This window comes from Caretta caretta, chromosome 11 (genome assembly GCF_965140235.1).
Source record: "Caretta caretta isolate rCarCar2 chromosome 11, rCarCar1.hap1, whole genome shotgun sequence".
Classification (NCBI taxonomy): Eukaryota; Metazoa; Chordata; order Testudines; family Cheloniidae; genus Caretta; species Caretta caretta.
Window position 1 is genome coordinate 34,047,975 of NC_134216.1, and position 22,210 is coordinate 34,070,184.

Below are 22,210 nucleotides of genomic sequence, written 5' to 3' on the forward strand. Positions count from 1 at the left end.
CAGCTACATCCAAAAATCACCACATAATTTGGAATTAAATCTTTACTAGAAAGACCAGTTTAGACATTCAGATCTATTTTCACATCACTACACATTTGAATCACAATTTACTGTCACTCCAGTTAATGCGAATAGAAGTTACACTTGCAAATCCCCCATACATTAATGGGAGAACAGATCCCCCTCAGTTTAGTTAACCATCTTCCAGTTGCCTGGCACTTTCCCCATCCCTTGTGAGCTCTCAGATATTTTAATTAAAGCCTTTCCTCTCTTTCCCCCATTCTCCTTCATTCAGTTCATTGGGCTGTAATTTTTTGGCATGATGCCTTGGCAACATTTGACAATTCTAATTGCCTACCTATACTGGTCTAATCAGGAAGCCCTTTAACTTTTGATTCAGGCTCCCAGAAATATTAGTCTTATTACTGATCCACTTCCCACTCAGGTCCCTTCATAGCCCTTTAATGGATTATTTGTTATGTATTGATAGAGCTCCATACTGTTTGTTTTTTGTTTCCTTTTTGGTGTAATCTTTCCTTTTTTTTTTTTTTTTTTTTTAAACAGTACTTTAATTTTAAACTTGTAGGGCTGTCTTCAGGTCAAATTAAGACCCTGCCTGAGCCAGAATTTGGCAATTCTATGATTATGACAGTAATAAGAAGAATACTTTTGCCCTTCTATAGCACCTACTATTTGAGGATCTCAAAGCACCTTATAAATGACACCTCTCTCTGATGGGTAAGCATTTTATTTTACAGATTGGAAAATGTAGTCAAAGACATTCAAATTGTTTGTCAAACATAACACAGACTGGTAGAACTAGGAATAGAAATCAGGGCCGGAACCTCATTTCATTGACACAGATTTTACATTGGCGTAATAGTTTCATTGAAACACATGCATTAGTAGGTCAAAAATATATTAAAATATTTAGAATAAATGGGTTTTTACTTTTTGTAGAAGAGATTCCACGACTGTTTTTACCCTCAGAATCTTACTTTCAGTAATGACAATAGCTCACCCCCCAAACTTCTTAAAAATGTCATTATTCTACAGGTGCATTGTGCTGGAGATTGCACCACTAAAACAATGATTGAAAAGGAGAGCCAAGAAAGTAATTAGATTGCTTAACTATACATAACACGGAGACTCAATGGAACTTTCCCGTAATGAGTGTGGCAGGTGACCTAAACTTTGAGAATCACTTATTTAGATGAACCAGTGATGAGTATATGCGCTGAATGTACAGTACTAGCCAAATGATGTCAGGAGTCTATTAAGGCTATTAACTGCTTACCAGAAACATTACTTGCATTTCATTTTAACTACAAATAGATGATCTTGGTATGTTGCTAGATTATTTAATGTTATGACCAAATCTGAAACCTTCCCAGTCTCCTAGGTCACACTGTAGCAGTGGAGGATAGCAATAGCTCCTCAGTCTCTCTACAGAAGATGGCATGCTAATATGACTCATGCTAATATGTGGTTCTGCCCCCCTGTAGTGGCTAGACCACATACAGAGATTTATAAGTCTATTACAGTTTTTGAGCAAATGAGCCTGGTTCTTTAACTAAGGCAGAAGAGGCTCTCAGATCCAGAGGTTCTGGGTTCAATCTTTGCAGATGATGACCCATCCATATTGTGTTACATTACATTGGTTATCACTCTGCAGCGGCGACTATCTGGTGGATATGTGCAGTCAGAAGGCCACTTGCACTAGTGCAATGTGTGTATAAAGAGTCTCTCTAGCAGGCCAGGGTAGCGAACACTTATGGTCCTGAAATCCATCCTCCTCACTTCCTACAGTAGAACCTTAATTGTTCTTCTGGGGGAGAGTTGCCTGTGCTCAGGAAGGCTGGATCTGGTCTTTGGAGGATACTAGATAGTGCCTGTTAATTTCCACCCATGTCTGATATGAGGTTAGAAAATACCAAAGAAGGTGGGGCAGGTGGAAAAGTCATAATGTGCATATAAGGAAGGAAAGAACACTGACATAGTAATAGGCTTGAGGTTGTTACATGTGTTTACTTCTTTGTTCTATCCATATTGCGATTTATAATAATACTTGACACAACAGTCTTCATAGGGGCTTTGCACTAGCATTAACTAATACAACATCTCTGGGGATTATTATTTTGCAAGTAAAATTTCCAATCTACTGAGGAACTGAAGCAAAGAGGCAGAAGTCTAAATTTTCTGTAGGAGATGCAGGCACAAAGCACTTCTGGAGGTCAGTCCTTGGGTATCTCAGTCTGGGCTCCCAAAAGCTGAAGCACTCAAAAGCTGTCAACATTTTGAAAATGTAGGTCTATGTGACTTGTTTAAGGTCACAGTGGAAACTATTCTCAGAACTTGGGTTAGATCTCAAGAGTTACTGGCTCCCAGTAATATACTCAGACCTTTAGATCTGTCTTTCACAGGACAGCTATATATTGTATTAATTAATATAATGTAATCCAAGTATTGTATGATTTTTCTTTCTTGTTTCCAAGGCCAGACAGTTTGTTACAGGATATGGAGAAAGTCTGTGTCATCCCACCAGCACAATATCTGAGTGGTCCCAACAGTCAGTTGAATAAAGAAAGGGAGATCAAAAATGATGGAAAGTGCAGTGAAACTCACTTCACAGTTTTCAGTGATGGCACTAGGCTAGTTTTGTAGGAGGTATAAGAAAACAAGGTGGAGTGGGAGGCTTGCATTTAGGGCAGATGGTAATGCAAAGTAATATGACTTTCTGGAAATAATCTTAAAATAAGATGAATCTAGTTATTTCCTGAGGAAAAAAGGGCTGAATATTTAACTGTGCAATTTTTCTAACAGTAATAGGGTTTTATTTGAAAAAAAGAAAATAACCATCACAAACCCTAGGTTTTTTAATAGTCCCATGTTTGCCTAGCGAGTATTTCTGGGCTGAGAGTATTGTGTGACTATGTGTCTGTACATGAGTTTGCGTCCTCATGATGGCTAGTGTAATTTTTTTGGTTCAGTGCTACATTGAGTGACTTCTAATGCAATCAGAATGCCATAGACAACACACTAGAGAGACAAGGTGGGTGAGGTAATATCTTTTATTGGAACAATTTCTGTGGTGAAAGATAGACGCTTTCAAGCTACACCGAGCTCTTGTTCAGATCTGGGAAAGTATTCTGAGTGTCATAGCTAAATACAAGATGGAACACATAGTTTAGCATAAGTAGTTAGCATGTATTCTAAGGGACCGTTCCAGGTGAAGTGGCCCATTAACACCCCTGTAGTCATAGGACAAAAATGGGGGTTAGTGGGTTAGAGTATTGTAATAAGTCATAAATCCAGTGTCTTAAGACCACTATTTTTAGTGTCTAGCAAAGTTATGAATTTAAGTTCATGGGCTTCCTTTTAGGATGAGGACTGATAGGTTAGATATAGAGTGATTGCTTTGTGAAAAGTGTTCACCCACAGGTGATGTAGTGGCTTTTGTCTTTTATCACTTTCCTGTGAGAGATCATTCAAGTGTGAAGTGATTGTCTGATTTCACCCACACAGTTGTTGTTGGGGCATTTAGTGCACCGGATGAGGTACACCACATGCTGTGATATGCAGGTGTAAGATTTATGGGGGCTGTTGAAATACGTTCTGCAGGTTTTGCATCTGTTGTATTGTCAGCATCTGTGCTGCTTTGAGTTGGTGTGTCCTGATAGTAGACAACAAATGTCTTGTATGCTTTGGCAGGTACTAGTTTATGTAGTTTTTTGTTGACAATTTTATGGGATTTGTAGCACTTCCATATAAATGCTGAATATAGCAGATTAAGTGAAAACTGCTTTGTCTTAAGCAGCCACTGACCTATTTCTATGCCAGTTTGGCTACTGTTATAGAAGACCTTGCTTTTTCTTTTAGAAATATATCTTTTACTTGTACCCTGGCATCAGAGCTACTCCAAAGTCAGACAGCAGTCTAATGTCAGTGGCATTTCATAATTACTTTAATCAGTTTTCCTATTTTGTTTATTAACAAACTTCCACTTTAACAGATTGACATCATTAAGGGCTTGTTCCTTCACTGTAATACGCAGATGCATAATTGATTCTTGTAAAATTAGTCACCATGCTTCAGCATGCACGTAGAGTTGATCATTTTACAATACAAGTGGTATATATGCCAGATGACTCCAAGGATATGTCTACACTGGCAGAGTTACAGCGCTGGCAGTTACAGCACCGCTCAGTTGTGTGTTCACACTGTCAGCTGCCTGCGCAATAGCATGTTCAAACTTGCGGCACTTGCTGCAGTATTCGGAGCAGTGCACTCTGGGGCAGCTATCCCACAGAGCACCTCTTTCTCTTCTGCTGCTAAAAGTTGTGGGAAGGCGGAGGGGGTCGCAAGGCATCCTGGGTCCTGTCCCAATGCCCTGTGACGCATTGCTTCGCATCCCAGCAATCCCTGTGCTTCCATCCACATTTGGTGCCATCTTTCAGTGATTTGTGTACTGCACTCTCTGCCTCTTTGGTCTGCAGGAATGGATCCCGAACTGTTGACCAGTGTGCTGCTCGCTCTGACTAACATGTTGTGAGTGGCAGTGGAGTTATTCCTTAAACTACAAAGGCAAGAGGAGTGCGATGTTGATCTCACCACGTGTATTAGCTACAACACGAGATTGCCTGTGGCATTCATGGAGATGCTGACCACTGTGGAATGCCGCTTTTGGGCTCGGGAAACAAGCACTGAGTGGTGGGATCACATCGTCATGCACATCTGGGATGACGAGCAGTGGCTGCAGAACTTTCGGACGAGGAAAGCCACATTCATGGGACTGTGTGATGAGCTCGCCCCAGTATAGGCACCGACTCCGGGGCTGCAGCACCCACAAGGGAATAATTAGTGGATGCTCTGCACCCACCGGCAGCCAAGCTCCCCCCACCCACATCCCCTCCTTACCTCCTCCTCCCCCTCCCAGCACTTCCCAGCTGCCACATAACAGGTGTTTGGAAGCACTAGGACTTTCTGGGAGGGAGGGGCAAGAATGGGGATGCAGTGCACTCTGGAGAGGAGGCGGTGAAGAGGCGGGGCAGGGCGGGGACTTGGAGGAAGGGGGTGGAATTGGGGCCGGGTGAGGGTGGTGCAGGAGTGGGGCCAGGGGTGGGGGTGGGTCAAGCACCCACGGGCAGAGGGAAAGTTGGCGCCTATGCACCCAAGCCCTCTGGTGCAAGGACACGACACTGAGAGCAGCCCTGGTGTTGGAAAAGCACATGGCGATTGCACTGTGGAAGCTGGCTACTCCAGACTGCTACTGATCGGTCGTAACCAATTTGGAGTGGGAGAGTTGACTGTTTGGACTCGTGTTGACGAAAGTGTGTAGGGCCATTAATTGCATCCTGTTCCTAAAGACCATGACTCTGGGTAATGTGCATGACATTGTGGATGACTTTGCACAAATGGGCTTCCCTAACTGCGGAGGGGCGATAGATGGCACGCATATTCCAATTCTGGCACCAGACCACCTAGCCACCGAGTACATTAATTGGAAGGGGTATTTCTCTATGGTTCTCCAGGTGTTTATGGATCACTGGGGGCATTTCACAGACATTAACGCAGGCTGGCCCCGAGAGGTGCATGACGCACATATCTTTCGGAACATTGGTCTTTCAGGAAGCTGCAAGCAAGGACTTTCTTCCTGGACCAGAAGATCACTGTAGGGGAAGTTGAAATGCCCATTGTGATTCTGGGAGATGCCTCCTATCCCTTAATGCCATGGTTTATGAAGCCATACACAGGGCAACTTGACAGCAGCCAGGAGCGGTTCAACAACAGGCTGAGCAAGTGCAGAATGACTGTTGAGTGTGCTTTTGGTCATGTAAAGGTCCGCTGGTGCTGCCTATATGGGAAGCTGGACATGGCTGATGACAATATTCCTATGCTTATAGCTGCATGCTGTATGCTTCATAATATTTGTGAAGAGAAGGGTGAAAGCTTCACTGAGAGCTGGACCACTAAGGTTCAGTGCCTGGAGGCTGAATTTGAACAGCCAGAGACCAGGGTTATTAGAGGGGCGCAGCGTTGGGCCATAAGGATCAGGGATGCCTTGAGGCAGAAATTTGAAGCTGAAAGCCACAAATATTTGTTGCTATGCTCGGGAGTGCAGTGCTTGTGATGCTAGGAGGTGATTGTGATTGGTTCAGACGATGCAATATGAAGGTTTAAGATAATTGTCTGTTGCTTTTCAGGGCTCTGTTTGCTTTCAATTAATAGAATAAAGATTGCTTTCAAACCAACACAATTCTTTTATTAAACAGCAACCAGAGGAGAAAGTCAAACAAAAAGACACCTCAGCACTGAGGGAGATGGGGGAGGGGAAGGTCCCAGGAGGAGGTGGGGTCCTGGGATGGCTAAAGATTTGTGTATGTTCATGTATCATATCCAACCTTCTCCTCTGGAGTACAGTGTAGTGGGTACTGTACTTCAGAAGGGCCAAACTGAAGAGGGATGGGTGTTGAGTGCAGTCAGTATTGGAAGTCCACAGTGCTGGACTGTGAGGGGGGAGGAGTGGAATGCCGCAGGTACAGACTGGAGCCAGGAGGTTGATAAGAGTGTGTTGGCGGTGTCTGGGGGGCACATGGGAAAGAGTTTTGCGACAGCAGCTGCAGGGGAGGGCGGGCGCAGATCTGCTCAGTTTGCAGTACTAGTATCTCCTGGAGTGTGTCTGCTTGGTACTCCATAACGTTTAAGATCTGCTCCGTGGCTTAATTCTGCGTGCCGCATTCTCCTTTCGGTCCCTCTTCTTGCTGTCCCACCACTCCTTTAATTCCTGTTTTTTCAGATCATAACATCACACAGAAAGTCCTCCTTAGTTCTTCATGGCCGCTTTCTAATGCTGCGCAGCTGTTCTGCCGCGGATAACAAAGAGGAAGGCTGGGCTCCCAAGGTCATATCTGTAAAGCCAAAATGCAACATTTTACAGAAGCAGTATTGTTTGCAACACTGATTCAGTGATTTAAAACAGAGCCAGTATTCACATACCTGTCACTAACTGGCTGACCCCAGGCAAACACACATGAGCCACAAGACCCTCAAAATGGTGAGCAGCCACAGGGGCAGGGTAAATCAGTGTTTTCGGACCCTAATGTACACTGGGCACATGGCTCTTGGGGAAAGCCAGCACTGTAGGGAGGGCCTGATAATCCTTCCTGTCCCCATATTTTCCACAGGATATGATCATTATGGAAGACATCTTGCTGCTAAGGGTGAACGGGGAATCAAGGGAGGGTCTTCTCCAAGACTGCAGCTTCCACCCTGGCCCCATTGTGGCTCACCTGTGTGCAGCAATGGTCCTCCCCTTTCCCCCCTGTGATGGCATAGTGGCATGGGAAAGTTACCATTAATGGGGTAAGAAATACAGCAGCTCAGCCGAAGAACCTGCGGCAGCGGATTGCCCAGTGTCTCCACGAGAGTTTCCTGGAGATCTCTTAGGCAGATTCTTGTGAAGTGATGTAGTCAATCAACAGCCCGTTCCGCCACTCAGAATAGGCATGTGGTGATGTGAATCATAGACACAAGCTTGCTTTCTGCAACCCTGCTGCCCCCAACAACTTGCTTCAGTGATTCCCAAAATCAGATCCACTTACCAGGGGCCTCCTCTCCTGTTTGCACTTTGCCAAGATCCGACAGTTGTGACTGGCTAGCCTCTTCCAAGGTAGAAAAGAGCTCCTGGCTGCATGCATCTCTGATCTCCAAGTCATCCTCTGCCTACTCCACCTCCACATCCTCGTCCAAGATTTCCCCTTCCTGGCTTGGTCCACTCTTGACTGGCATGCGAGCCACTGAAGTATCCACAGTGGCCTTTGCAGTGGAGGTGGGGTTGCCATCAAGTATTGCGTCCAGCTCTTTGTTGAACCAGCAGCTCATGGGCGCAGCACTGGAGCAGCAGTTTGCCTCCCGCACCTTGTGGTAGGTGTTCTGCGGCTCCTTCACTTTGACCCTGCACTGCAATGTGTCCTGGTCATGGCCCCTTTCTGTCATGCATTGTGAAATCTGTCCGTAGGTATCATAATTCCTATGGCTGGAGCGCAGCTGGGACTGGACAGCCTCCTTTCCCCAAATGCTGATGAGGTCCAACAGCTCGGCATTGCTCCAAGTGGGGAATCACCTGGTGCGTGGAGCAGGCATGGCCACCTGGAAAGATGCACTGAGACCACTGCACACATCACCGAGCAAACAGGAAGGGGACTTTCAAAATTCCAAAGGAATTTACGGGGTGGGGATGACGGTTGGTCACCTGAGGGCAGGGCAGTAGAGTTCAAACCGATGCCAAGAGAGGCAAGAACAGGCATCGTGGGACACCGCCTGGAGGCCAATCACAGCGCTGTAATAGACTAGGGTGTCTACACTGGAACTGCGGCATTGTACCCCGGGCGCAGAAAGCTGTACGCCTCTCATCAGGGTGTGGGTGTTTTTTACAGCACTGCAACTGAGCAGTTTCTGAGCTCTAAGTGCCTTGGCAGTGTGTACATCTCGGAAGTTACACCGGAGAAAGCTGCTTTGCTGCACAGAAACTTGCCAGTGTAGACAGGGCCTGAGAGTAAGATTTTGAAGTCCTAAAGATCTAACTTGGAAAGTCAGTGTGAAAGATGCCACTCTATCCTTTATTCATCCCATTGTTTAGAAATAGCAGCATAAACTGAATAGGGTATAGCACGAAAAATTCAGAGGCTCCTATAAATACGTAGAGTAGGGAGAAAGTTCATTAACAATGAACTAACAGCCTTAAATAACCTGCTTATGTCAGTTTTCTAGAATATTAATAGTATTTTAATATAGATTTCTTTTTAGTTTTTAATTATAGTAAATTAATTGGAAGAATTATACTGGGAGGAAAACTGTTACTGTTGTTTCTTCCAACTTTAACTACAATTTCCCTCATTTTACTACTGTAAATCTCTACTGTAGTAGAGCAGTCTGCCCTCTGGTGGACTGAGACTACCTGTAATATTGTCTCTTGACCAAAAGGCTTTCTGACAAAATAACGGCATGTATTGCTATGTAATTTTTCAAGGATACTTTGGTGTTTGTGAAAGTCAGAGGAGCAGGCTACAATGATGACCAATAGGTCTGAGAATCATATCAATTTTTAAAAGAACTATCTGTGGTTTTATTCTTTAATAGATGAAAACATATAAGAACAAGGAGCTGCAGTCAGGAGACTTGTAGCCATATAGGACCTGTCAGTATTTCCACTGTAAATATCAAGCTTCTTTGAAATAATTTGCTAAATCTAGAGATGCTATTTATTCAGCTAACTTCACATTTCATTTAATATTTTTGTTTTAGAAATTTTAAGTTCCTAGTGGTCTAGACTTGGTTTTCCTTTTTGATATTAACTAAATTAAAAACAGTTTGTACTTGTATTTATTGCTTTCATTACAGAAATTAATATTGTGTAACTTAGTTTGGTATTTTAGATATGACCCTCGGCTGAGACCATAACTTCTTAAACATCAAATGCAGAGCAATCAAGTGTTAGGGAATAAGGTTCGTGTATTTCAGGAACATAGACTTTTGAGATCTCTCATCTGAATAGCGCTTGAGTCACACAGGAAAACAGTGATGGCAGCCATATACTTAGGGGTCTACCAAATTCACAGTCCATTTTGATCAATTTCACAGTCATAGGATTTTAAAAATTGTAAATTTCATGATTTCAGCTATTTAAACCTGAAATTTCATGGTGTTGTAATTGTAGGAGGCCTGACCCAAAAAGAAGTGTTTGTGTGTGGGGTGGGGTTGCAAGGATATTGTAGGGGGAGTTGTGGTAATGCTACCCTTACTTTTGCACTGCTACCTGCAAAGCTGGGCCCTCAGTCAGCAGCTGACACTCTCTGGCTACCCAGCTCTGAAGGCAGCAGTGGAGAAGTAAGGGTGGCATGGTATGGTATCGCCACTCTTACTTCTGCGCTGCTGCTGGCGGGGCACTGCCTTCAGAGCTGGGTGCCCAGCCAACAGCCGCCGCTCTCTGGCCACCCAGCTCTGAAGGCAGCACAGAAATAAGGGTGGCAATATCACAACCCCCCTAAAATAAATTTGTGACCCCCTACAACTCCCTTTTGGGTCAGGACCCCCAATTTGAGAAATGCTCGTCTCCCCTATGAAATATGTATAGTATAGGGTAAAAGCACGCTAACAACCAGATTTCATGGCGGGGAGACCAGATTTCACTGCCCATGAGGTGTTTTTCATGGCCATGAATTTGGTAGGGCCCTACTCATAGTATCCCATGGAAGCTGATTCACTTTCTGAGGAGATCGTTATATGCATTTTTCCTGATAAGATCAATATCAGAGGTCATTATTCCCTTCCCAACCAGATGAGTGAAAGAGCAAGAGTGGGACAGGACCTTGGTTTTATGTCTCATCTGAAAGATGGCCTCCCCAGCAACACAGTGCTTCCCATTCCCATGCTGGGGTATTGGTTCAGTACAAACTCAGAGGTCTGAGGGCTATGTACGTATCTTACATAGGGTATTGTCTTCATTGCACAATTATCCTGGGTGATCAGAACATAGGTTTGAGCACCCAAACATGAGCAGCCGCACTGCAAAGCTATACCTGACTTTCTGGGTCCTCATTGTTGCTGTATTCCCCTGTTTGTGTTACTGAGATTTTTGGGGGAAAATCCCATAGTTCTTTGTGATGCAGCAGGTTGAGCTGAGCTGATTCTTTTCCAGTAAACTGTAGGCGTATTTGTCTATTTTTTCTGGGCACACGTGAGGGAAAGGGAGATTGTGGGAAGTAGAGCTGGTCATAAATTCTCCAGTGGAATGTTTTTCCATCGGAGAATGCTGATTCATCAAAATTGAAACATTTCATGGAGACTGTTCTATTTTGATGACATTGCAATGGAATCCAGACAGATTTCCTGCCAGTTAGCCCACCTGATGGGGAGCTGAAAGCCTGGGAGGCCTTATCCCTGCTAACCCTTTCTACAAATCAGATAGCAATAGAGAAGTTTTAAAACAAAAATCTCTCTAAAGGCCATTCTCGTTCTATGACAATATGCTGGATTACACATTATTATTAATGTGTATCCTACTCTAGGATTGTAATGTTATTTTCCAAATATTAAGGCTCTCCTGGCTGTTTCCAATCTTGTTTGTAAGCTAGTAAGTCATTTAAAGTCCAAGATGGGCCCAGTGCTCTCCAGTGCCCACAAAAGCAAAGCTCCTAATCACAAATTCAAAAGCGAAAAGAAAAGAATCCCCCCCCCCACCAGCCCCATACCAGAAATCCATTGTGTTTTTTAGAAAGTTATAAAATAGGCCTGTAAAAGGGCCCTGACATCCCGTGAGGGAGTTGAACTCCTTCCCTTTTCCTTCTACCTCCCCACACCCATTGTGACTAATTAGCTTTCTCCCAGGCAGGGTCACACAAACTTTTGGGGGTCTGGGGAAAAATCTGTAACTGAGGCCCTCAACCCTTCAAAAACAAACAAACAAACAATCCAAGGGTGCTAAAACAATGAGGGGAGGCCTGGGGCTGGGCTTGGAGAGTGAGCCTGTCCTGCACTCACCCTGTAGTGTCAGCTCCTTTTCCATGGGCTTCCTGTTGTGACTTGGCACAAGGGGTCACAGTACCAAATTAATCTCACTGCTCTGCCACCATGTCAAGGTTCCTTCCCCATTCTGAACTCTAGGGTACAGATGTGGGGACCTGCATGAAAGACCCCCTAAGCTTATTCTTACCTGCTTAGGTTAAACACTGCCGCCACCAAAGTGTTACACAAAAACCAGGGGGAAGTGCCCACGTGGAAACGTCCCCCCCACAAAATATCCCCCTAAGCCCTACACCCCCTTTCCTGGGGAAGGCTTGATAAAAATCCTCACCAATTTGCATAGGTGAACACAGACCCAAACCCTTGGATCTTAAGAACAATGAAAAAGCAATCAGGTTCTTAAGAGAATTTTAATTGAAGAAAAAGTAAAAGAATCACCTCTGTAAAATCAGGATGGTAAATACCGTACCGGGTAATCAGATTCAAAACATAGAGAATCCCTCTAGGCTAAACCTTAAGTTACAAAAAGACACACAAACAGGAATATACATTCCATTCAGCACAACTTATTTTATCAGCAATTTAAACAAAACATAATCTAACGCATATCTAACTAGATTGCTTATGAACTCTTTACAAGAGTTCTGACCTACATTCCTGCTCTGGTCCCGGCAAAAGCATCACACACACAGAGAGAACCCTTTGTTTTTTTCCCCCCTCGAGCGTTGAAAGTATCTTAGAATCATAGAATATCGGGGTTGGAAGGGACCTCAGGAGGTCATCTAGTCCAACCCCCTGCTCAAAGCAGGACCAATCCCCAATTTTTGCCCCAGATCCCTAAATGGCCCCCTCAAGGATTGAACTCACAACCTTGGATTTAGCAGGCCAATGCTCAAACCACTGAGCTATCCCTCTCCCCCATCTTATCTCCTCATTGGTCATTTTGGTCAGGTGCCAGCGAGGTTATCTTTGCTTCTTAACCCTTTACAGGTGAAAGGGTTTTCTCCTCTGGCCAGGAGCGATTTAAAGGTGTTTACCCTTTCCTTTATATTTATGACACTTATGTTGTACTATTTTGATTTGGAGAAATAAAACTCAAACCTGAAGAGCTGGGACTTAAATCATGCACTGCGGGGAGGGTTTTTTTTCATGCACTTGCTGGTGAGTTTGCCTTGCAGGGCATTCCTGTTATGACCAAATAATCAAATGCCAAATAGGATCTTCAGCTTTCAAGAGGGGCTGCACAGGTCTTGATTTGGTGCTATGTGAAAACTACTGAACAGACAAAAAAAAAAAAAATGTGCTTAGTTAGGTTGATATTTTGCTGAATCAGTTGTGTGGAGCCAGTTCATTGCTTTCATCCTTGGGAGGAGAGAAAACATTAGTTTTTATGAATCAGGCTCTACTTGTTAGTAAATGACTTAGCAAACAGGCCGTCTGGTGAAATTCACCAAAAGGTCAAACCTATTTTCCCGCAGAGTAGCTACTTACTGTAATTCCCTCCTCCTCACTGAATATCAGTGTTACATTGAACCATTATAACTGACATATTTACCATAACTAATTCTGTGAATGTGATTGGAATTTTACCACATCACAAAACCAATACACGCTTTAGCAATACGGTATTCAGCAATTTGTCTAGTCTCTGGCTACGGAATGAGGCTGAGGTGGATGCTAGTGTTTCATGATAAAGCTTAGCTAGTACAAGCCTGGATCTAGGATGTGTTATTGAGCCTCAAGGATGTGAGCATTACCCGACAGAAGAAAATTTCATTTAAATTTTAAATGGATTGATCCAAACTAAATCCTGTTACACAGTGTCAACTTCAGGTAATATTTTGAAAAGTCCCAAATGGATATTATTTCTGAAAAAGTTCAGTTGGACTTGACAACACCAGAAAAATATAATGATGACAATTACCATGGACTAAGTCAAATATATGTGTTTTGGGTTTCAGACCTTGTATGTGATAAAAGCAATTTGTGATCCGTGTTGATAATGATATCACTGTGTGACTCTTCAAATCCCCCCCCCCCCCACAAAGCCACTCCCTCCTGCTGAAGTTATGGGACTGAATCAGAGCCACATATGTAGCATGCTTCCTTCAGACAGCTTTAGACAGCCCTGATACAATGAAACTGTGAAAACCTTGCAGTTGATTATCAGACTTGTTTATTGATGGCACTACCAAGGGAAAACAGCAGACTGATATACAATAAAAAAACTTGGCAGACTGGATAGTGGCAATCTAGTTTTGGCATTTATATTGGCAAAAATAGACTACCAGGCCTACCACAACTCAGACATTACTAATATTACAGTATTGTTGGGTATTGCAGAATTGTAAGGCACCCACTGATATACCCTCTTACTTTAGCTGAGAATCTGGCCCTTACTTTTTTGTAAAACACATAAAATAGATTTTCCTGAGGGGAGAGCTAAGCCAGCATGTTCCTGTCGGAGCTCTTCCCAGCCCTGACTCCAGATGCAAAACAAGGACAAGTCTTAGGTGCAACTTTTACAGTTCCTAGGCATCGCTCGTCAATAAGAACTCAGCAACTCTTACAGACTCCAGGCTACTCCATGGGCTTACGTAGTAAGTTAAGGGGTTCTTTAGTTTCTGACACATTTAACATGTTGTGCAGCAGATATCTAACAAGGACCTCAGTGAGTATTTTAACTCTAGCAACACAATGGGTCAGTGCTGACACATCTTCATTGTCTTCTAGCTGCCCTTTCCACTGCACACAAATTGTTCTTTCTTTGAATTAATAGCGATCCTTATAGCCCAGGATGATTCATTACGATTGCCAATGCATATTAATAGCAGCAAAATTCATTCAGTGCTAGTAAAGGAAATCATGTGTGAATTTAAGTCCAGTTGGCAAGGTAATAAAGGATCTGAAATGTTGTTGGCTGTGCAGCAGCTGTCATTCCATGCCAATCTAAGCCATCATACAGTAAGCAGGTGGCTCTCACACATTGTTTTTACTACATATTTTAATTTTGCAAAGCCTCACTGAAATAAATAGGAAATGTGTTTTATTGATTTCAGTAGGGCTTTTTTATAAGCAAGAAGAGCATGTATGTGTTAATACCATGCAGCAATCTACTACATAGTAGGAAGACTATAGCAGCTTGTTATTCCCTTTAGCTGCAGTGGTATACCAGCCTTAAATATAACTCCCTTATGTTCATTAGGGATTTTACATAAATCCAGGAAGGAAAGGAAAGAAAAGCCCAAGACAGCAGGCATTCCTTAAGAACTCTCTTGTGATTAAGTATTGCAGCATCCTATTTCTTATGTCGGACCATCACTGCTACAAGGGCCACCGACGGAGGGCTTTCTGCTTTTCTCAGGTTAGTATTATTTGAGGGTTTGTCTGAGACAAACTTTTGAATCACCATGTTCTGTGCTTTGCTACATTATTATGCTACAAACAATTGGTATATTGATATACTATATCATACCAGTGCTGTGAGACTGTAACATTTTGTAGGGCCCCTTCCCCAAGTTATTTTGGGATTCTTTAATGTCCTGTGGAATAGGTCTGCAGGATTGAGAATACCCTTGTCAAGCTATGGTCATTCTTAGTACCTGTATATACACCATGTGGGGCTCCAATTCTGAATTTCCATGGTTATGTTGGTTTGCTTGATCTTCATTGTAATTCCTTGTGTTTAGTTTTATCCTGGGTGGGTGGCATGACCCTCTCTTTTGGAATAAGCATTATCTCCTGCTAGGGGTCTCCCTATCCCACCTACCCATTAAGTTTCTCCCTTCGTGAATTATTAATTGGCCTGGCAGAATGTCTTGTTTTGACTGATTCTATCCCTGGTTTCCTATACCCTATTGAGACATAACTGTGGTTGTGGAAGTTATTGGTCATAGAACTGGGAATGCATGAAGTGTATTATGGACGTTTCCATGTGAATTCTTTGCCTTTCATTTACAAAGAGCATTGGGAACAGAACATCGTTCCAAGGGGGGCATTTAGATTTAAAAACCAAACTATTAGATTGGGGGAGTAATTGGCATTTCCTCCTTTCATTTAGGCTGAAATTGAATCAAGATCTCTCAGTCTAGGCTCTTGCCTCTTAATGCAAGACACATTCTTCAAAGTGGACCAAAAACTAGTGATCTCAGTAGTACAGTTACTGTCCTGTCTGGCCTTTCCTGGTTGCCTGTCCTCTTTCTTCCCCCTTTCTCTCCTTTTCTGAGTCCATTTCTCCTCCTACCTGCCCCCTCTTCTACTCACTCTTCCCACCTTCTCATTCGTCTTGTTCTTTCATATCCTGTCTTTCTCCATGCTGTATCCTTCCCCAGTCTTCTCTCATTATTCTTTTAATGCTCCTTCCTCTTCTGCATATCATTTCCTTTTTCCATCCTCTTCTGTAATTCTTTTTCCTTGGGCCTTTTAAAATTCCAGCAGCCTTTATCCTGCATATCATTTTGTGTGTCACCTGATGCTGTCCCTCAGTTTCTTCCAACACCACAAGTGTGACTGCTACTCATGCAGCTTTTGTGTAAATGCAGCTTGAAAATGGAGAGATCAAGCCAACGGGTTAAAATCTCATGTCTTGGTCTAAAATTCAGTCAGCCCCTATAAAATAAAGAGATTAGTGGTGACAATTACACTAAATAGTACAATATATAATGGATCCTAACAGGATGTGATTAACTGCAATTATATTTTGTGAACACTGAGTGGCACTAAAGCCCAGATCACTGACAACATGGAGAGTATTCAAAATTCAGGCTGCTCACTCAGAAGGCTGCATGTTGTTAGATGGAGTGGTAAGTGGAGGTGGAAATAACTGATCAGACAGGTTTTATGTAGGAAAACCTGCACTAGGCAACATTATACATGTGACTCATTTCTCTTCTCCAGTTTAAGTTGTTTGGGGAATTCAAAACTTCTGCTGCTGCTAGCTGAGGTACTAGGGTGGCACATGTGGTGTAAATACCTAGCTTGATAGATATGCAGGAGTTCTTAAATTGTTCAGTCTACCTACAAGGATAAAATAAGAACTGTTCTGGCACTCAGCTCAATCTGAGGCATTTCTCTCTCTCTTTTTTTTAATTAAAATGATTTATTCATATTTTTGTTAATATTTGCATGTCTCTCCACTTCCTCATTCTAACCTGAAAAGGAAGTACCAGAATGTCAAAGAAATAGTTGTTTTTGTGGTAGTCCTTGGGGTTGTCAACTTTCTAATGATACAAAACTTCCCTGCTCTCTTCCCTGCTCTTTCTCTGAGGCCCCGCCCTCACTCCTTCCCTCCTCTCCGTCCTCCTCCATCGCTTGCTCTCCCCCACCCTCACTTACTTTCACTGAGCTGAGCCAGAAGGTTTGGGTATGGGAGGGAGTGTGGGCTCCAGTTGGGGGTGTGGGTTCTGGGGTGGGGCCGGGGATGAGTGGTTTGTGGTGCAGGAGGGTGCTCGGGGTGGGGGAGGCAGTTGAAGTACGGGAGGGGGTGCGGGGTTCAGGAGGGGGTTCTGAGCTGGGGTAGGGGGTGGGAGGGGCTTTGGGGTGTGAGCTCCATCAGGACGGCGCTTACCTCAGGCGGCTCCCAGTCGTGGTGCATCGGGGCTAAGGCAGGCTCCCTGTGGCTCTTGGAAGTGACCGGCTCCTGGAAGTGACCAACTCCTAGGTGCAGGCACAGCCAGGTGGCTCCGCATAGTGTGCACTGCTTGTGCCTGCAGGTGCTGACCATGCAGCTCCCATTGGCTATGGTTTCTCGCCAAGGGAAGCTGCGGAGCTGGCACTTGCGGAAGGGGCAGCGTGCGGAGCTTCCCTGATCGCCCCTGTGCCTGGGGACTGCAGGCACATGCCAGCTGCTTCTAGGAGCTGTGCTGAGCCAGGGCAGGCAGGGAGCCTGCCTTAGCCCTGCTGCACCACTGATCAGACTTTTAATGGCCCAGTCAGCAGTGCTGACTGGAACATCCAGGCTCCCTTTTCAACTGGGCATTCCGGTCCAACATCAGATGCCTGGCAACCCTAGTAGTCTAGATTAGTCTGAAACTTTGAGGATGAGCTTGTTTCTCAAAGTTTGGCTGATCAAGAGAAGGTTAGAAGAAGCGTTCAAAGCTTCGGGTGCTTATTTGAACCAGGCTAATCTTCTGAGTCACTTTCAGTTTGCTCCTTTCTGCAAGTGATATGTGCCAACTTACTTAAAGTGATGGACATGGTTTGGATTTTGCAAGTCCTCATTCATTATTCAGGTTTATTTTATACAACCAAAACCAGAGGTAGTTTTGGATTCAGGTTGTGATGGTGCATTCAGATCCCACTTTGGCTGAGAAGGGGTTATTGAGAGCCTGTGGGCTTAATCTGCATAGCACCATTACCCTTGTTAAAGGTCAAGCCTGGAGGGAGGAGTTAAGAGGAAAAGCCCAGCTCAGCTGTGGCTGACTGAGGGAACAAGTGGACAACCTCTTGTGCTAGCTTTGGGAAGGAAGACCTGGTTGGGGCCAGGAACTATCCAGAGACTGGTTGAGCCTCTCTGGGGTAGGTAGCCTGTTGCAGGACATTTATACTTGCTCTGTTACCAGTACCTAATCTCTTCTCCTTTTGGGATCTGCAAAAGAAATGACCCCAGGAAGGGGCTGTAAGAAAGAGCTAGAGAAAGACCAAGGGAGAAAGCAGCAGGTCTGAATTGATAGACCTTAGCTGCTCACTACAGTGCCCCTTGCCTGTTCCCCTATCAGCCCACAGAGGTCAGTGGCACAAAGACTGCATCCCCATCCAGGAGACAAGAGCTGGAAAGCTAATAAAGCCTGAAGTAGGGCTGAAGAGCGAGTGTGAAGCCACTGGGCTATTGCTGTGCTGGGATTGGTTTATCCTGGAAGGGGTGGAACTATATGTAACCCATCTGGAGGGCCAAGTCATGAGAAGTAGACTTCCAAAGACTCTGCAATGCCACATCAAGCCATGGGGGGCGGGCACCAGCAGTGAGTTACCCTTGTACAAAATCCCACGTATCCAAAACACACAAGTTTGGGGCTAGGTTTTCCCCCCTGAATAGTCTATTTTGGCTTATCTCTACTGTAAGCACAGAGTTACTGTGACTTGTTCATGGGATTTATGGGAATATATTTCCTATGGTATTCTAAGAGTTAAAGGCTTTGCCAGCACTGAATATCGAAACTGAATCCTAAAGTTTTTACTCATTCCCAACTGAGGCAAAACTCCCCAGATACGGAGAAAATTGCACTTAATATGTCTTAAAACCTCTGTAGGGTTCAAGTCAAGGCATAATTTGGGCAATGTAGTCAGGGTTAAAATGGTACTGCTGGAACATGCTTGCAATATTATGTGAAATATAGCTGGAATGTGGGCTAAAAAGTGTGCAATTCTAGGGACAAACTGCCAACCTCATATGCATAAAGTTATGGCCTTATTAATCATATAACAGTAGTAATACACTCTTGCATAAGTATCCATAATACTGTTTTTTCACAATCTATTGGAGAAGGGCTGTGGTTTGGCAAATGAGGATATTTACCAGAATCACACCCACCCCTCTCTTTACTCACTCCCTAGCTGTTTATCTCCCTATGTGGCCACTCATTTCTCACTCCTCCTCAATATATACCAAATTTATTTCACTTTGAAGCACTTTAACCCAACTCCTTAATGCCTTCTGAGGCCTGCCTTGGGCTTTTGTCCTTCCTGGGGAGAGGTGGAATTGGAAAGCAGACCTCTTTCTGTGAATGTATATTCTTTATCACTTTTGCACTTGAACACTTAAATATGGCATGTCACAACTATATAAAATTCTTCTAGGTTTCATGCACTAATCAGAGTGTGCATTATTAATCAGAGCAATACTTTGCTATCGTGCTATTTTATTTCTCTTCACAGCTGGCAGATGGTGTAGAGCAGATGATTCTATTAGGTGCAGAAGGCTTTTAAGGAGGGGGAGTATAATGGTACTCATTGCTTTTTGCCACCTTGCATTGCAGCTTTAGCCCACTTGTTCACACCATTTGGTGAGTCAGATAAGAACAACTTCCAGCTAAGAGAAACTGAGCCAGCTGGAAGGTTCCCTGCAACACCTGGAAGAGCCTCTCTTTACAGAAGTTAAAGCCAGGCCTACACTGGGTAAAAAATTTCCCTGTCCTAACAATGCTTCAACTGAACCAGTGCTAAAATTAGAGAGGGAATTGTTGACCAAATGTTTCTTTATCAGAAAATGCCAAATAGTCAAAACTGAAACTTTAATGGAAATATATTGGTGTGGACAAAAAAATTCACTGGACAGTGTCTCAGGATGGAATTTTTAGTCAGAATGTGAGAAAGCAGTCTATCCCTAAAGAGTTGTTAGCCTGGTGATTAAGGCACATGCCTGGGATGGGGGAGATCTAGGTTCAAGTCTTTGCTCAGAATCACGGATTTGAAGTTGGGTTTCCCAAATACCAAGCGAGTGCTCTCACCCCTAGGCTATTGGCTATTTTGGGTAGGGTGTCTTTCATGAAATATTCTGAAAGGTCTCATTTTTGTTCTGCATCAGAGTGAAAACCTCAACGCTTTTTTGGAAACCGAATTTGTTTTCTGGCTAGCCTTAGTTTAAAGCCAGTGGGAATCATAGCTGAGACATGGCCATAGGCACCAACTTTCCCAGGCGCTGGTGGATGCTCATGCCCTTCCTGCCCTGCCCCATTCCAACCCCTTCCCCAAAGTCCCCGCCGCAACTCTGCCCTTCCCTGCCCCTATTGTACCCCCTCCCCAAATCCCTGCCCCGGCTCCGCCTCTTCCCCGAGCGTGCTGCGTTCCCCCTCCTCCGTCCCAGCGCTTGCCGCATGAAACAGCTGTTTTGCAGCATAAGCGCTGGGAGTGAGGGGGAAAAAGTGGGCACATGGCGCACTCAGGGGAGGAGGGGGAAGCAGAGCGGAGGCGGAGGTGAGCTGGGGCGGGGAAGCGGGGCGGGGAGCTGCTGGTGGGTGCAGAGCACCCACCAATTTTTCCCCATGGGTGCTCCAGCCCCGGAGCACCCACGAAGTCAGTGCCTATGGACATGGCTATGGTGTCCTGAATATATGGGATATATGCCATCATGTACCAGCAATGCTCCTCTGCCAAACCGGACAGTCTCTATGCAAAAGAATAAATGGACACAAATCTCCCATCTTTTCATGTACTATATATATATACACATACCTGCTACTGTATTTTCCACTCCATGCATCTGATGAAGTGGGTTCTATCTCATGAAAGCTTATGCCCAAATACATTTGTTAGTTTCTAAGGTGCCACAAGGACTCCTCCTTGTTTTTGCTGATACAGACTAACGTGGCTACCACTCTGAAACCTGAATAGATTTTAAAAGCCTTGACAATGGTTCTGGCTGAAGGAGTCCTGTCAACTCTAGGGTTACCATTGACTAACATTAGCTCAGTATTTTGGGGTAAAGTTCCTTTGTGTAGACAAGGCCTAAGACTCTGATATGAGTCTTTGTCTACAGTTAGGTCCCTACCAAATACATGGTCCATTTTGGTCTATTTCACAGTCATAGGATTTTAAAAAGTCATAAATGTCATGATTTCAGCTATTTAAAGCTGACATTTTCACAGTGTTGCAATTGTAGGGCATCCTGACCCAAAAAAGAGGTGTGTGGGGGGTGTGTGTGGGGGTGTGTGTGGGGTGTGTGTGTGTGTGTGGGGGGGTTTGCATTACTGCTACTCTTACTTCTGCAATGCTGGCAGTGGCTCTGCCTTCAGAGCTGGGCAGCTAGAGAGCGACAGTTGCAGACCAGGAGTTCAGCTCTGAAGGCAGAGCCACCACCATCAGCAGCAAGAATGGCATGGCATAATATTGCCACCCTTACTTTTGTGCTACTGCCCACAGAGCTGGGCCCTCAGTCAGCAGCCACCACTGTCTGGCCACCCAGCTCTGAAGAAAGCAATGCAGAAGTAAGGGTGGCAATACCATACAGCGGCTGGCAGCGGCTCTGCATTCAGAGCTGGGCTTCCGGCCTGCAGCTGCCGCTCTCTGGCCACCCAGCTTTGAAGGCAGCACAGAAATAAGAGTGGCAATACTGCAACACTCCTAAAATAACCTTGTGACCTTCCCCTCCCCCCACCCTCCCAGCAACTCCCTTTTGGGTCAAGACCCCCAATTTGAGAAATGTTAGTCTCCCCCATGAAACCTGTATAGCATGGGGTAAAAACACACAAGAGACCAGATTTCACAGTGAGAGACCAGATTTCATGGTCCGTGACAGTTTTTCATGCCAGTGAATTTGGTAGGGCCCTAGCTATAGTGTTGCTCAGCTCCCACACGCTTGCAGCCTTTTGAAATGAAGTTGCCACTATCTGTCCACATTTTCTTTGACTGTCTGGTTGCTAGTGTACAGACTCGGCAAACACAGCTGATGACCACTTTAATATTTTCATGCAGTATGTGTATGTTCTGTGAAATACAAGGCTTCGTAATATGTGTGATTTAAAAAAGGAAAGATGGGAGGTGAAGGCCTATGGAGGGGACATGTGAACAGTGAATGGAGGAAGGATGATTAATAAGCTGTGGTCTTGGATTTAGACTCTGCAGAAATTGGACATATTTTTTTATTGTCATACTATCTCCACAATGTATGGGGATGAAAGAATAAACTTCATATCTCAGGTACTGAACAAGAGTTTAGGCTCCTGTTCTGGTACTACTTTCTGGATAAAAATCCGGG

The 22,210-nt window shown here is 44.3% G+C and overlaps 1 protein-coding gene across 2 annotated transcripts in view; it reads left to right on the top strand.

The window, feature by feature from the left end:
• SLC4A10 (solute carrier family 4 member 10) overlaps positions 1–22,210 on the top strand; it is a 360,367-nt gene that overhangs the window by 22,735 nt on the left and 315,422 nt on the right. The window contains exon 1 of one of the 2 annotated variants that reach the window (XM_075117879.1): positions 14,813–14,884. The exons of the other annotated variant lie outside the window; for it this stretch is intronic. Within the exon in view, the coding sequence (XP_074973980.1) occupies positions 14,828–14,884 (57 nt within the window). The 5' untranslated portion in view covers positions 14,813–14,827. Of the gene's footprint in view, positions 1–14,812; positions 14,885–22,210 lie in introns of those variants that run through there. 2 annotated transcript variants of the gene reach the window in all.